Source organism: Rousettus aegyptiacus, unplaced genomic scaffold (genome assembly GCF_014176215.1).
Source record: "Rousettus aegyptiacus isolate mRouAeg1 unplaced genomic scaffold, mRouAeg1.p scaffold_m13_p_6, whole genome shotgun sequence".
NCBI lineage: Eukaryota > Metazoa > Chordata > Mammalia > Chiroptera > Pteropodidae > Rousettus > Rousettus aegyptiacus.
In genome coordinates, this window is record NW_023416309.1 from 34,459,832 (window position 1) to 34,477,465 (window position 17,634).

The 17,634-nt window shown below is 30.5% G+C and overlaps 1 protein-coding gene and 2 pseudogenes across 6 annotated transcripts in view; 2 read left to right on the forward strand and 1 right to left on the reverse strand.

Annotated features, from left to right (window-relative positions):
• Positions 1-17,634, forward strand: part of EXOC6 (exocyst complex component 6) — a 168,404-nt gene that overhangs the window by 59,941 nt on the left and 90,829 nt on the right. For all 6 annotated transcript variants that reach the window (XM_036222110.1, XM_016151301.2, XM_036222112.1 and 3 more), the window contains exons 6-12: positions 430-634; positions 6,574-6,726; positions 8,859-8,927; positions 9,012-9,095; positions 13,789-13,835; positions 13,956-14,076; positions 15,756-15,827. In XM_036222110.1, coding sequence (XP_036078003.1) covers positions 430-634; positions 6,574-6,726; positions 8,859-8,927; positions 9,012-9,095; positions 13,789-13,835; positions 13,956-14,076; positions 15,756-15,827 — 751 coding nt within the window. The remainder of the gene's footprint in view (positions 1-429; positions 635-6,573; positions 6,727-8,858; positions 8,928-9,011; positions 9,096-13,788; positions 13,836-13,955; positions 14,077-15,755; positions 15,828-17,634) is intronic.
• Positions 917-1,035, forward strand: LOC118604476 (annotated as a pseudogene).
• LOC118604138 lies at positions 15,323-15,441 on the reverse strand (annotated as a pseudogene).

A 17,634-nucleotide genomic window follows, 5' to 3' on the forward strand; every position in this document is an offset into this window, starting at 1 on the left:
AGTTTCTTAACATATATTTAATTTAATTTAAATTAAATCTGACCTGTCTACTTTTTTGATGGCAATGGCGTGTGGATGGGATGAAATCACATGTCAAATAACTTAATATTCTGATTAAAAAATTTAGAGTTATTATACATATACATTTAGGTATTGTGTTGTCTACGATAATGTTGTGATGTTATAGTTTTAGATGAAATGAAATAAGAAAGTTGTATGTTAATGTAAACCATAAATTTTTAGCTTGTAACTTGTTCATGTGATTTATAGTTTGTACTTAGTAAGTAGGAATAAATGTTAGTTTTAGTTATTTTAACTATAATTATGACTTTTTTGATGGAAGTATTGGACTGGTTAATTATTTGGATTTACTTGTAAAATTAATGTAATAAGAACTTTTTATAGAATTTTCTTTTTAACTTCTCACAGGTATTATTCTGCTTTAAAAACTATGGAACAATTAGAGAATGTGTATTTTCCCCGGGTCAGTCAATATCGATTTTGTCAGCTAATGATAGAAAATCTTCCTAAACTCCGTGAGGATATTAAAGAAATCTCCATGTCTGATCTCAAGGACTTTCTGGAAAGCATTCGAAAACATTCTGACAAAATAGGTGAAACAGCAATGAAACAGGTGAGATTAAAAAAGAGAATTTTAATTTAATGTTATTTAATAATCTAGGTTATAGAATATATCCAAAATTTACTTGTACTTACATCAAGTGCTTTGTTTTGTTTTACCCTTTTCTTATCTTTCCTTACTTTTATTTAGAATGGACTTTATCAGCATTTTCTTTGTTTACAGTGATTCCTGATATTTTGACTCACCAGCCGATTTCTTGGCAACGTTCCCCAACTATGTGATATCATATTAATTTTTGCCAGCAGTCAAATTTGGTATAAAATTAGCTGAACAGTCTATGGCAATGCCACCCTGGATGTGCCTGATCTTACCTGATCTCGGAAGCTAAGCAGGGTTGGGCCTGGTTAGTACTTGGATGGGAGACCACCTAGGAAGACCAGATGCTGTAGGCGCTAATAAAATAATAACATAAAATAACTAATTAACTAACTAAACAAATAAATAGATAAAATTAGCCGAATGGAGGCTGCCCTTTTGTGCTGTTTCTAAATTGCTCTTTTTTTAAAATAATTTTTTTTTCTTGAATTAACAACTCCTACAGCTTAATAATAAAGACAAATGGGAAAATATTTGCCAGTTATAAAATTAGAGTACTTACCTTTTGAGTCAGCATTTTCTTTCCTAGATATTTACCAATGAGAAATGAAAACATATCCACATGATGTTCATAGTAGCTTTGTTCACAGTTGGCTAAAAACTGGAAACCACCCAAATGGACAACAAAAGGAAAATAGATAAATTGTGCTATACTCATAAAGTGGAATATTACTTAGCAATAAAAAGGAATAGATTTCTGATATGTGCAACAACATATATAAATCTCCCAGACATTATGCTGATCTACTGAAGCTGGACACAAAAAAGCACACACTACGATTCCATTTATATGTAGTTCTGAAGTAGGCAAAAGTAATTTAAGGTGAAAAAATCAAAGCATTTGTTGCCTCTTGGTAGTGAGATTACCTGGGAAGGGACACAAAGGGACTTTCTGAGGATATGGAAATGTTCTTTTCCATAATAAAAGTGGAGTCACTTGTCAAAATTAAATAGTTCATATCTGTACATTTTAATATATATAAATCTTATCTGAAAGAAAATTGTAAAAAATAATCATGGTGTGTGTGGAGTGAGTAAAGGTATAGATGAAACAAGAATGTATAAATGATGTTGAAGATAGGTGATGAGTACTTGGGAGTGCATTATATTAATCTGTTTATCTTTTTTTAATTTTCAATAATAAAAAGTTTTAAAATGATTATAATTTAATTAAATTTTCTGAGTTAGCTGTTAAAACTCAATAATCACAGTATGTTCAACATGCTTTCTAACTCTTGAGTTTTTACTCAAGTATTACAAACTACTTTAGAGAAACTTTGATATTATTTTTCTAATTAAAGAAATATGTCTGTATCAGACTATTTTCACATCAGAAGAAATTAAAATTCAATATATGAACTTTCTCCCTATTTTAACTTTTCAAAGGATTATAAATCAGATAACATCTATTATATTTCTATTTGTTTTGGCTTTGCACAATGTTATGTTCTATGTTAATTTGCTCTGTTGGATATATTGTTTACTTTGAGGATGTACTGATTTTTATAATTCTTTACCAGGATCAACTTGATTGTCTTTTTCATTTGTGGTTTACTGTTGCTTATCTGTAGGTGGGCTGTAGCAGATTTGATTTTCAAATTGTTTTTGGTAGTATCTTTTTGTTCAGATTAGTTAAATGCTTGTTTGACAAAAATACCTTTATTTCAGTAAATAAACGGAAACTACAAAACAGAACTTAAGCCAAACTTATTACCTCTATTTTCTATGGAAGTTAGGTCTGAAGCCGTTTTCTCTACCATTAGAATGATAGGAATATGGTCAGTTGTGGGTGATAGTATAGGAACAGAAATGGTAGAAGTGTAGTTCAATGTGTTAGAGTACAAACATCAGATTCATAGCATAGAAAAGATAAAGACTACGAAACTTTAAGAGAATGTTTGAAGCCACAGTTTAGAAGAAGAATCCAGAGATTCTGAATCTGGAGACTATGATTACCCAAGAGGGCAGCCCCAAAAATGGAGAGCTAAGTCGAGCCAAAAGATCAGATATTACCTTACTGTTATGCTAGAATAGAGTGTGGGATTCCTGTTTCCCTCTGATCATGTTTCGTCTCCACTATTGACACTTCATGATACTAATAGGACTGATAAATTTTTTGATAAAATGGGAATCAGGGGAGCCATTGATTCTTCCCTCAGCACCTCCCATTACTTCTCACGATCCTAAGTTCTTCTGACTGACTGCCTCTGATTTGTGCATGTTTGTCCCCATTGGAGAGCTCATCAATATTATATTCTTGCTTTTGATATTACAGTGTTTTCAGTACTTTTTCTCCTACCTTTTCAGCAAGGAATTCTGTGAGTGCCATGAGGATAAAAAACATAATTACTTGGTAAAGGTTTTTAGTATGAGGATGTGAACAGTAGTTTAAAGTTCATATTTCATTGTACATTTAAATTAAGTTTCATTATTAAACTTATCTTCTCTAAACTGTTTTTCTTAGATCAGTTTGGGACTCTTTCTACTTAGGCAGTCCACCAAATCATGGACCTTAACGTTTTGAGGTTTACAAGAATTTCCTGTTGGAAAGGAATGGGCTCTTCCTGGTTTACCAATACTCTTTTCTTTTAAAAAGTATCAAGCTGCCTACTTCTGTACCTTAAACACAAATCTTTCATACAGAAACCTTTCCTAATTACCTGTCTATAGGGATTTTTTTCTTCATGATTTCTCCTTTAGAAAGTTTCCCCCATGGAATTGAGAGGCTAGAATGTGTTTGTTTGTTTGTTTGTTTTTAATAATGGGAACTAGAGTCCTTAAGATCTGATAAGAAAAATTTATTTTGTTTGAACCGGAAGCTAGTCAGAGGAAAATATCCAAATTGAAACTCAGACAGACAAAAGGATGGAGAGTACAAGAAAGAATTTAAAGATGTGAGATAAGGTGAAATGCTTTAACATATGTGTAATTATAGTCCTGGAAGGAAAGAAGGGAAAAATAGGGCATAAAAAAAAACATGAATAGAACTTGAAACCACAGATTCAAAAAGTTCTGTAAATTCTGAGCAAGAGAAATAATAAAGACTTGTACTTGAGCATATACAGTGAGTCCTCACTCTATGGTGTTGATAGGTTCTATGACTTGAAGTGAAACTGTGTAATAAAGCCAATTTCACTGTAGGGCTAATTGACAGATACACAAGTTGAGTTCTTATGACTATTTAAGGCCTGGCTGTAATCATAACATGCTGAAAATTAAAGAAAAGAAGAAAAATCTTAAAATCAGCCAGAGAAAAAATAACGTTACCTTCAAAAGAACAACAATACTACTAATCAATAGCTGACTTCTCAGCAGAATAGATGGAAACCAAGAGTGAAATAGTATATCTGAAGTGCTGACGAATCTTACTATATGTCAACCTAGAATTTTGTACTCAACAAAAATATCTTTTAGAAATGGAGATGAAATATAGATATTTTTCAGATAAACAAAAACCTGGAGAATTTATTTCTAGCAGACTTACATTAGAAGAATTATTAGTGTTTTAAGATATCAAGGAAAATTATCTCAGTTAGAAGCCCAGAAATACAGAAAGAAAATAGGAAGGACAACTGCTTTCAGTAAAATTACTTTTACATTTGCTGTATAAAACAAAAACATCTTATGGGGGTTCCATATACATAGAGTTAATAATGCAAGAAAACAGCCACATATAAGTTGGGAAGGAGTTAATATGGGTTTTAAAAACTATTAAATCATGCTGCTTACAGGAGACATACTTTATATATAAACACATAGAAAGGTTCAAAGAAAAGGATGGAAAAGATATATCATGCAAACATTAACCAAAAGAAATCTGATGTATGTATATTAATATCAAAGTGGGCTTTAAGACAATAAGCATTAGTAATAAGAGAAAAAGGTACATTTCATAGTGAGAAGTATCACTTTATCGTGAAAATAAACGATTCTAAATTTGTTTCCATTCAGTACCACAATCTCAAAATATATAAAGCAAAAATTACCAGAATTAAAAGGATAAATAGACAACTTGACAAAAATAACGGGAGATTTTGATACACTCCTCTCAGTAACCATTAGAACCAATAAACGAATCAGTAAATAATTTTTAAATAATATCATTAACCAGCCAGACCTAATTGACAGATATAACACTGTATTTCAGAATGTATACATATTTTTACGAACTTTTACCAAAATTAATTACATTTTGATTCATAGAGCACATGTTAGTAAACTGTGAGTGATTGAAATAATACAGACTATTTTCTCAGGACATATTGGAATTATTTCATAAATTAGTAATAAATAGATAAGTAGAAAATCCCTGTATGTTTGGAAATTAAGACACAAACGTCTAAATAATTCATGGGTCAAAGAAGAAACTAAGTTGAAACCAGAAAACTTTTTGAATTGATTTATAATGAAAAATAACATCTCAAAACTTGTAAGATGCAACAAAAGTTGTGTTTAAGGGAAATTAATAGCCTTAAATTTACAAATTAGGAAATAAAGTCTGAAATTGGAAATTAAATTCAAAGAAATTAGAAGGATATGCCATTAAAAGCCATCAACAGAAAAAAGTGTAATTACATTAAACTAAAATGCTTTCGCACAGTGAGTGAAACAATCAACAGAGTGAAAAGGCAACCTACAGAATGGGAGAAAATACTTGCAAACTATGTATTTAATTAGGGATTAATCTCCAAAATATGTAAGGAACTCTTACCACTCAACAGTAAAGAAAAACTAATCATCTGATTAAAACATGGGTTAAGGATTTGAATAGACATTTCTTAAAGAAGGCATACAAATGGCCAGTGGTTGTATAACAAAATGCTCAATATCACTAACCATCAGGGAAATGTAAAACAAAATCGCAATGGGATGTCACCTTGCACCTGTGAGGATAGTTATTATCAAAAACAAAACAAAACAAAACAATACAAAAGACAATATAGGTGTTGGCAAGAATGTGGAGAAATTGGAACCCTTGTGCACTGTTGGGAGGGGTGCAAAATGGTGTAGCTGGTATGGAAAACAGTATGGAGGTTCCTCAAGAAGCCAACATAGAACAATCAGATGGATCCAGAAATCCACTACTGGGTATTTATCCAAAAGAATCGAATTCAGAATTTCAGAGCAATATTAGCACTCCCATGGTCATTGCAGCATTATTCACAATATCCAAGATGTGGAAACAACCTAAATGTCTATTGCCAGATGAATGGATTAAAAATGCGATATGTACATACAGCAGAATACTATCCAGCCTTTAAAAAGAAAAGTAATTGAAAATAGTCATGTTCATAGACTCAAGAGTGGATGGTGCTTTCCAGGGGCTAGAAGGAGAGGGAAACTTATGTTACTAAACAACAAGCATAAAGTTTCAGTTAAGCAAGTTGAATAAGCTCTAGAGGCCTACTATACAACATTGTACCTAGTTTACAACAATGCATTATAAATATATTAATATCTTAATACATAATGTAATGTATGTACACTTAAAATTTTGTCGAGAAGATAGATCTCATCTTGTGTTCTTACCAAAATAAAATAAAATTTAGAAAAGAGAAAGTGGGAGGAAATAATTACAGTAAGAATAGAAATCAACATGATAGAAAGCAAAATAAAATACGGAGGATCGACAAAGTTAAAAGTTAATAAAATTATAAACCCTTTAAGACCATTCAAAAAAGAAGAGAGAGGTCACAAATTATAAATTAAGAAAAGGACATCACTCTAGATTCTACACCAACAGATAATAAAAAAGTAAGAAACCATGAATAATTTCTTGAACCAATTTTGATCATAATTTTGAAATAATCTGAATTTTTCTTTTTCCAAAATAGGCACAACAACAGAAAACCTTCAGTGTTGTTCTGCAGAAGCAAAATAATCTAAAATTTGTGAAGAAGATGTATAATAATGATAGCATTCCAGGAGGAAGGAATGAAATTGTATTGAAACATACATTTGAGGAAGAGGATGAAAATGAAGAGGAGGTGATGGGAGTTAATTTTTCTTTCTCTTCGTCTTTCTTTTGACGAATTTTTTCTTTTGAGTTGTAATATATGTGTGATTCTGTCTTTCTGTGTGCAAATTGAATTTATGTAGATCAATAATGAATTATTAGAGCAGTGGAATCATCTGAAATATTAGACTGCATAATTGATGGAAACACAGGATGATAGGATTATATGTAGATTATATTTGTAAATCATAGATAGTTGAACCTAGTTCTTCCATAATTTGCAGTAAAAGTATAAATCTAATGATTTATTTTTGTAGTAATCACTTACATTTTAATTATCTGTTGCAAACATTTAATTTCATGATGGCTTGCCCTTGCCATTTAGACTAATTCTGGTTAGCCTACCTTTCTTTTTTTTAATTGGTACTGAGATATTACAGAATAATTCTAATGTGATTAAAGTTTTTTATTTCTTAAAAAAAGTCTTAATAGTCTAGAAACCTTGAAATCATTCGTAAATATGTACATTATTTTATCCTTGTATTCAAATTCATTCCTAGTCCTATTGGCTCTTTTATTCTTTCCACGGAATCTTCCGTTGTGTGTACTTTTTATCTTTTCTTTAGAATTTCTTTTGAATTTAGTTAATACCATAAGGAGCCTAGTTATTCCCAACTGTTTACAAATTTTGCCTTGTCAATGAGATTTTAAATTCTTTTCCTAAGGACTTAGTTGGGGCATAGTAAGAAATTGTAATTGATTGATAAAAAAAAAAAAAACCATATGAATATTTGTTTACGGTCTTCTCTGTGGTTGGGAGAAAAAGTATAGTATGTACATATCTATTATATGCCTGAGGATGAGTGAGACAACAGATGCTCCTCGATAGTGGTGGTAACATCTTGATAAACCCATTGTAGTTGAAAGTATTGAAAGTAGAAAATGCATTTAATACACCTAACCTACTGAACATTAAAGTCTAGCCTACATTAAACATGCTCAGAACACTTACTTACCCTACAGTTGGGCAAAATCATCTAACACAAACTATAATGAAGTGTTGAACATCTCATGTAATTTATTATGTGTATTACTTTCGCATCATGGTAAAGTCAAACCATCAGAAGTCAGGGACCATCTATATATGTAGTTATGTCTGTGTGTGTATATATATGTGTGTGTATACATATATGTATATATATGCAGATGTCTGGTATTGTAATGAGCACAAATGAACAGCCTTTAGTTTAATGTCTTCTAATGTGGAATTAGTTTGTCCTGATTAATCCCTTGAAATTAAATAAATGGTTTTGAAATCTACCTTTCTTAATCAGTATTCAGGAAATTTCTATATTCTCTCCTCCCTTGAAATTCAGAATGGTGAAAATGGACCATTTAGTCTTCTTGCCTGAATTTTCCATAGTCTGTTTTGCACATTGTTAACTACTAAGAACATTATTATCATGCCCTACATCCAAATTCATACTCTAAGAAGAACTTGGTTGTTCCCCTTTCTTTTGGATCTATTTTTTTATTACTATATTTTGTTTCTATAATTTTCCCTAATAAATAACAGTATAATAAAAATATTTTAAGTCCACTCTGGAGACTTATGAACACAGAAATGTGTTTCTGAGGTGCAGTTTTTAAAATACTGCATCTTAGAATTGGGATACATCTTAAAATTGATGATATGAGTTTCAAGTGGTAGTGTTTTTTTCTTTGTTAGTATTCCATAAAGTAATAGTGATTATGTCTTCAATTTGATGAAGTAATGATAAATCATATGACATAGCTGCATAAGAGAAGGAACTTTGTTTATAGCTAAACCATAAATCTATGCATCATCTTTACCAAATGCAGTAATGATGTATCTTGTTATCTGTAGCAATTTTCTAATAACCTACCAAGCATGTCAAATATATACAGTATCTCTTCTTTATTACCTTATCTAAAACAGCCAATAATGATAAACCTATGAATAATGAACTCCCAAACAAATGCCAAAACAAAAAGGCATTGTGTTTATATTGTATGCTTTTTATAGGTAATAAATGTTATAACATGGAGTCCATAAAACTTGTCTGTTTTTAACTTACTATTATTCAACAGTGGACTGTTAGTTTGACTGATAATTTTTTTTAAAATGGTTTTATTTTTCAGGTCTTAACAGTTCAAGACCTTGTTGATTTTTCCCCAGTTTACCAATGTTTGCACATTTATTCTGTTTTGGTAAGTATGTGTGTGTGTGTGTGTGTGTGTGTGTGTGTGTGTGTGTGTGTGTGTGTTTTCAATACTCTACTGATTTCATTTTAGGGTGATGAGGAAACATTTGAAAATTATTACCGAAAACAAAGAAAGAAACAAGCAAGACTGGTACTGCAACCCCATTCAAATATGGTAGGTATATGAAAATTTTGAATTATGTTGTCACTTATTATTCCCTTACCCTGCTTTAATTTCTTCAGAGCTTGCATCACTATTCATTCAACTATAAATATTTATTGAACACCTACTATTTCCAATATGTGGTTTAGGTGCTAAGGGTGTAACTGAACAAAACAGATAAGTCCCTTCTCTCATAAACTTACATTCTATTAGAGAAGATATACAGTAAACAAATAAAATAGTAAATAAATGAAAAGATAAACAAGTAAATATGTGAAGTATCAGAGGATGATAATTAGTTTCTGACATTATGATGGACTCTGTACCTTGATTAATTGTCCTACTGAGAAAACCAACTAAGATTCTGGGTAAAGTATTTTTTAAAAATATTCAAAGTCCTTTTTAGATGCACTAAGGATCTGGTGAATATAGTCAGGACAAAAACTAAGTGAATATGGATGTATTCTATATGTTGGTTTTAACGAGAGTTACATGACTAGATGTGTTTGTGAAAACTCATAGAAACATGAAAAACTGAATTTTATTGTATGTAATTTATATCTCAGTATATCTGACTATAAAACACAACAGGAAAACTTAAGTGAAGGCAGAAATTGTGATAAGTTTAATGAAACACTAAATGTAGCTTTTATCTTAGGGGCATTTGCTGAAAGGGAAAGCATGAATTTTGAGGGCATGGGGATACAGAAGGCCAAGCCCAGAGCCACCTGAAGTAGGTGATAAGAGACTGTCTCTCTTGTAAAGAAAGCTGATACTCCAAAGAATTATAGCCCCATTATTACAATGACCTAGAGATAAAATCATCTAACAAAACCTCTTTATTCCTTCTGCCAGATACTCTTTAAGAAAATTACCTATCTCAAATCTTGGTACTGAGTGAATAACAACAACAGAAAATCTCAGAATTTATAACAAACAGTTCCTGACATGTGTTTACAACCAAAATTTATTCTAGTTGGATAGTCAAAAAAGTCTCAAATTAAAAATTTAGGTTAAAGTGGTTCCATGCTGATATTGCCTCCAAGTGCCTAGTAGAAGCAAATGTAGATCTCTGAACCTTCATACCAGAGTTAAAGAACATCCGTAGTAAAAATTTCAAGGAAAATTAGCAATTTACAGTAAAAAATAATTACCAAACAAGTGAGAATCGTTAGAAATATTGACAACGGAAATAAATCCTAAGACTTTCAATATTTTTCCTATTAGCCAAAGAATATAAAATAACACTGTTTAAAATATTTAAAGAACTAAAAGGCAAACTTGCTGATATCATTAGGGAACAAGAAACTATAAAGAATAACCAAGAAACGTGAAGAAAATCAAGTAGAAGACCTAGAAACTAAATATATATTAACCAAAATTAAAAATTTTTTGATAGGTTTATCAGTTGATGAATTCTCTTAGTTGATCTGAAGCAATTATCTAGAAGGTATCAGAGAGAGACAAAGTGATAAAAATATAGTAGAATGAGGGGATAACAGAGAGAAGGTTCAACATATTTCTAGTTGGAGTTTCAGAAAGAGAAGACAGAACAAATGGGACAGAGGAGTATTTGAGGGCATAATGGCTGAGAATTTTCCAGGACAGATGAAATATAGGAATCTACAGAGTCAAGCCCAAGGAATCCCAAGTAGATTAAATAAAAAGGAATGCTCTCAAAGACCTTACACCGAAACTTTGGACCACGAAAGGCAGAAAATAGAAGACCTGAAAAACATTATCAACCAACTTGATCAATTGACATTTATTGACTGCTCCACCCAAAACAGAAGAATATTCATGCTTTTCAAGTACATGTGGAAGGTTCACTGAGATTGACCATATTCTGGGCTACCCAATACATCTCAACAAATATAATAGACTTGAAATCATGCAAAACATGTCTTCTGACTGTAAGAGAATTAAATTAGCCATATGCAAAAAAAGAAAATTGACTCTTACCTCATTCACCAATTCAAAAAATGGATCATGGGCCAAAATGTAAGAGCTAAAACTTTAGAAAAAACAAAGATTAACATCTTTGTGACCTTGAGTTAAGGTCATTATTTTCTTAGGTGAGATACAAAAAGCATGAACTATAAAAGAAGAATTGATAAGTTGAACATCTAAATGAGAAACTTCAAAAGGCATTGTCAAGAAAATGAAAAGACCAGATACAGGGAGAATGTATTTGCAAAAATGTATCTGATAATGGGGTTATACCCAGAATATATGAAGAACTTGAATAACTAAATAATTAAGTGCAAACTAAGGATGAAAGATCCAAATGGATATTTTACTAAAGATATACAAATATGCACATACAAAGATATGACACACATGTACATAAAAAATGTTCAAAATCATTTTCATTAGGGAAATGCAAGTTAAAACCACAATGATATCACTACATACCTACTAGAATGGCGAAAATTTAAAAGAATGATAATAGCAAGTGCTGATGAGGATGTGGAGCAACCGGAACTCTCATATACTTCTGGTGGGTGTAAAAATTATACTGACACTTTGGAAGATAAATCGGCAATTTGTTATAATGTTAAACATTATAATGACTTATGCTTGTCATATGAATCAGCGGTCCTGCTTCCTAGGTTTTTACCTACGAGAAATGAGAATGTATCTTTACATAGTGGCTTATATGTGATTGTTTATAGTAGCTTTATTCATAAGTGCCCCAAACTGGAAATATCTCAAATGTCTATGAACTAGTTAATAGATAAATAAATTGTCATACATCCAGTGATGGACTACTGCTCAACAGTAGAAAAGGAACTGATAAATGCAGTAATATGGATAAATTTTAAAAGTATTATTCTAAGTAAAAAATATTAGATACCACAATGTTATATATAGTATGATTTATGTTATATTACATTTTTGAAAAGGCAAAACTAGGGGACAAAATGGCATCAGTGGCCAAGGGCTGGGATTGGACAGGTGATTAACTACAAAGGGTCATAAGAGATCTTTTTTATAAGATGGAAATGTTCTATATCTTGATTTTGGTAGTGGTACACAAACATCTACATCTGTCAAAACTCATTGGACTCTACGTAATAAGGGTTAATTTTACTTTATGTAAATTATACATCAATAAACTTGACTGTAAAAACAAAGGTAAAGAGAAGACTTTAAAAAATACCCAAAGAGAAGTTATTTACAGATAAATGAGGCAATGGAATATTTTCAATGCTGAAGGAAAATAATTGTCAATCTAGGATTCTATATTCAGTAAAACAAGGTTAAAGATAGTTATTTTCAGGCCAAATGAGAGTTTGCTACTAAGACACCCTTACTAAGGAAATTCTGAAGGATCTACTTCAGAGAAAAAGCCATGCCAAGTGGAAGATGTGAGATGCTAGAAGGAATGAATATCAAAGAAAGTATAAATAAGTGAGTAAATCTATGTTGATTATAGAAAATAATAAAATATTGTGAACTTTAAAACTAGATAGGATTAAAATACAATAGCATAAACATTAGAATGAGATGGAAATTAATGAAGTGAAACCATAGTTTCTGAATTGTCCAGGAGAATAAAAATATTGATTAAATTTAGAGTTGGATCACTTAAGTATGCATAATGTAATTTCTGGTGTAACCACTAAAAGCGTAGAACAAGAGTATATACAGAAAAGCTAGACTAATAAAAAAATATATTCATGCCTCAGAATTGATAAGAAATGGTAAGTTAAACCTGTAAGCACTTTATAACATTGACTCAAAATGTTTAAAGCAAAAGTGCCACAACTAAAAGGATAAATAGCATAGTAGATTTTTAAACGTGTTAATATCTTATAAGCCAAATAGAATATCAGTAAGAATACAGAATATACTTAATAGACTTGAGCTAATAGACAATGTAGAATTCTATTTCAACAACTGTAGAAACATTCTCTCAAGCACAAATGGAAGGTTATAAAATGTAACTAACAAGCAAGTATCAAGCTATATGAAGCATCTGATGCCTGTATAGACTACATTCTTTTATTATAGTGTTTGTAAACTGAAATGTAATAATAATCTTTTTCCCCAACTTGATAAAAACCCTAGATGTTTGAAAACCTTGATCACATTTTCAAATATGCAAAATGTAACATTTGAACTTAATTGAAATAATGAAATATTTCATTTAATAAACTTTTATGAATGAAATTCAAATGATCAAATATTTTCCCGTATGACTTTTGTTAAAATTATAAGCAATAGGTAATTGTAGACCATTTGCAAAGAATTTGACTTTTATCGTGATTCAGATGAAAAGTCATTGGAAAGTTTTTAGCAGACAATATATGACCCAATTAGTATTTGAAAAGTATTATTCTGGCAGCTATCTGGAAAATAGACTGTAGGGAGCAAGCCTGAAAGCTGGGGAGACTAGGTAGAAAATTGATGTAATATCCCAAGTGAAAGATGATGGTGGCTTGAATTAACTGCTGAGAGGGGGTTCTGAAGTCATATTTACTTTTTAACTTGTTTATTGTCTGTCTCCTTTTGAATATAAATTTAATGAGGGTAAGGACTTTTTGTTATTAATCAGTATATCCTTGGTGCCTTAAAAATGTATGCAGCATATAGTAGGCTCTCAATAAATATTTGTTAATAAATGTTGTAGTGACTTGGAACTTACTTTTATGTTATTGGTATGTATTGGTTTCAATTGATTTTTATTTTTCATTTAAAGCATGAAACAGTTGATGGCTATAGAAGATATTTCACTCAAATTGTAGGGTATGTATCTAGTATGGAAATAACTATTATTTTTATAATATGTTAAATGTCAGAACTAATTCCCATTTGGGTTTTAATTTTTTTTTTAACACACGTTATGTTGGTAATTACTGTTTTTAGGTTCTTTGTGGTGGAAGATCACATTTTACATGTGACTCAAGGATTAGTAACCAAGGCATACACTGATGAACTTTGGAACATGGCCCTCTCAAAGATAATTGCTGTCCTTAGAGCTCACTCAGTAAGTCAGACAATTTATGTTACTAAATTTTTAATTCATTTACTTTAAGAACTTCTGATTTGCATGATATCAGAAGGAAACTGCTTTATTCTGCATAGTTTTGTTATTGCTTGGATTTGGAAATAATAATGTCAAGTTTTGTTGGGTGATATAGGGCTGTGATCTTGCAACTGACTGGGGTTTCCCAGGACAAATTTAGTCCAGCATTATAGAAAAGGAAGAATTAAGCCAGACTTATTAGTCTCAACTGACCACTTAGATCACTGAAAAAAACACTATTAAGAAAAGGTTGTTAATTATCATTCCAAATTCTTTGCTTTCAAAATAAACTCCACCATTAAAACTCAATAGAATGTATTCTTCGATGTTCATAATTTGTTTACAGTAATAGTTACTAATTTCTTTTAAATATGCAATTGTCAAAGTTAGAACTCATTTGAATAATGAACTCATTAGAATAATGAGAGATATTTTTATGAACAGAAGAAAAATGATGAAATGTTTTTGTAATATGCCTTTTGTGGAAATAATTAATGTTAGTGTTATAAAGACTACTAAAATTAACGATTGCTCAGTGTAGACTTTTTCTTAGGACAATTTTAGTAGTTTATCTTCAGTAAAATCTCTCCATGCTTAAAATTTTGTAATCTTTGATTTATAATTTTATTATGGAGAATAGAGATTGAAAATGTTTTGAAGGATTATTAGTTTATATGATATTTATGTTGTAAATGCACTATGTTTTTATTTATCAGGAATGTAGATTCTTGATACATTATCAAGTTAACTACAACTTTTCATAACATATTAATAAAGAGCAATGTTTTATCATGGTTTACGTGAAAACCAGCTCTGAATATGTAAAATTATAGTATGCTTCCTATTAATTCCGTGACATCAAATACAAAGTCATAATATGTTAAATGCAACATATTACACTCAAAATCTTATTAAATACTGTTTAGGGGATAGGATGAATTTCACTTCCCTTTGAAAGTAATTATTTTCTTTTGGTGAATTACTAAGAAAATACTTAAATTGTCATTCTTTATTGGAAAAAAGAATATATTTGTGTCTCTTTTATAAGAGAGTAGGTAAATGATTGAAAACAAAATATGTCGTCTATATATAATCCATCCTTTTCATTTAAAAAAAAACTATTAGAAGCATAAGCATCATTGCTTTAATTAATTAATTTATTTTTTCTTTTAAAATTAATTAATTAATTAATTAATTAGTTGTTAAACACCTACAGCACCTGGTATTCCTAGGTGGTCTCCCATCCAGGTACTAACCAGGCCTGATCCTGCTTAGCTTCTGAGATCAGATGAGATCAGGCACATTCAGGGTGGCATGGCTATAGACTAAGCATCATTGTTTTGACCAAAGTTTAGTGTGCATAAATTGCAGAAAAAAATTTTTTCATATAATACAGATACTTTAGATATAACATTTTATGATCTTTCCCTAAGAATTTTTACTGAATAGAGGAAGCCAACTAACTAATGGGTCTAACTAGTGGATCTAACTAATAACCAAGATTTAAAATTTATCGTAAGTTTGGCAGATTAAAGGAAAAAATTTCAGGTTTTATTTCTTAGTTTTTAACCAAACGACTCTGGTTTTTGTTTGTGTGTGTTTCCACCCTTACACCTACCCTCCTTCACCCCTCACCTCAGTCTTATTGCACTGATCCTGATCTTGTTCTGGAGCTGAAGAATCTCATTGTAATATTTGCAGATACTTTGCAGGTGGGTGATACTCTAACAATATAATTAATTAATGGCTATTTTAAGCACTTAAAGGTATATGAAATAATAGACCATGCTTATTTATTTTATTGTGAATTAATGGTAATAAGTAACCAAATGTTTACTTACGTATTGGTATCCCCTATCACTGAGGACTGCATACCACTTCCTTATCATGAAGCTTGGACAGAGCTCAGGGAATATTACCTTTTTTAAAATATTGGTCATTCCATTGGAATAAAGTATTTTTGTAGTTAAAAAAATGTACATGGTGTAGTGAAAAGAACCCTGAACTAGAAATTAGAAGATACAATTTCTGCCTTGGGATAATGATCGTGGGCCCTGGGAGTCACATAGACACCAAATTTTGTTCCACCTCTTTTATTGATTATGTCTACAACTTTTCCAAACTTTAGATCCTCATTTGTGAAAACACGGTTATTAACTAGTTTTCAGAATTGTTTTGAGTTTAAAATGTGATAATAATTATGAAAACGTAGTTCGAAAGCTGTGTCTACTCATTTCCTTTCTAATTTCAGGTGTGCTGTGACTATGAGCAAATCACTTTACTTCTTTGATTTTTTAAAAAAATTAGATTGAAACTGAATAATCTAAAAACTCAATGTCTTTGTGATTTTCAGTATCAAAGTTTTAAGCTTGTCCCTTCTCGATCACAGATAATAAAGGATTTGATTGCTTTTTGTTTTCATGTTTAAATTTATGGAATTTTTATGGTTGGAATGTTTCATCAAATATAAACTAGCATTTCATAAAGTGTGATAATAGATGTTACTTCAATAAGAGTTCCGTGATCAAAAACATTTGGGAAATGGTAAGTGAAGTAAAGCTGATTTCTCTACTAAAAGCCTGAGAAAATTTATACCATAAGTCTCCAAAAGGAAGATGATTATGCAGCATTTTCCCAATATATTTGACTCTTGAATTTTTTTTAATAACATCTATTAGACTTAGAGTTTCATAAAATATGCTAACTTAAGTATTCATAAAGTATGCTAATTTAAACTATTTGTTTCATCACAAGAATCTTTTCGTCCTAGAGTAATAATTGTTCACTCTATTATTAACCTAAGATGATTCCACAAGCTCCTTTAGTAAATTATTTTATTGCTTTTTATCTTTATTATTTGTGTGGCGTATACTATAAGACCAGAATAATATGAGTTTTCTTGTTTTTATAACATTTTTGACAAATTTACATGTAATACTAATCTCTCTGCAAAAAAAGAAAAAGAAAGAAAAAACTTGTGGTAAGTTTTATTGGAAACTGCCTTAATTTTTTAGGCCTGTCTCTAAGTAACTGCAGGGAGTTTTGCTATCCTTGATGACTTAAAGCTTTACTATGAATCTAGAGTATTTGATGTGGTTCCAAGGAACTTTCCAGAGAATCAAAGAGTAATCGATTAATAGGTAATAGAGGCATTAAAAAAGTAATAGTGAAAGGTGCATAAAGTTTTGTAAATATGCCTTTCTAATCTTTCAGCTTTTAAATAAGATTGAGAAGGACAAATCAGTCCTCTCTACTTAATCAGAAATCCTGCAGTATTTTCATTTTATTAATTATTGGCAGGCCGAGTATTAGGTGGATCTGAATTAATAAATGCTGGCTTTTCAAGTTATACCTATTGAAGAATTTGGGAGGGTCTTTTCATAAAAACTTATTAAAGAATATTGTATAATATTTAGTTTAAAACTGGTACTTTGCCATCCGAAGGAAAATTTTCTTTTTACAATGTCATTATTTTATTATTTAAAACAAAGCTGATTAAACAATAAAGTAAAAATGTAA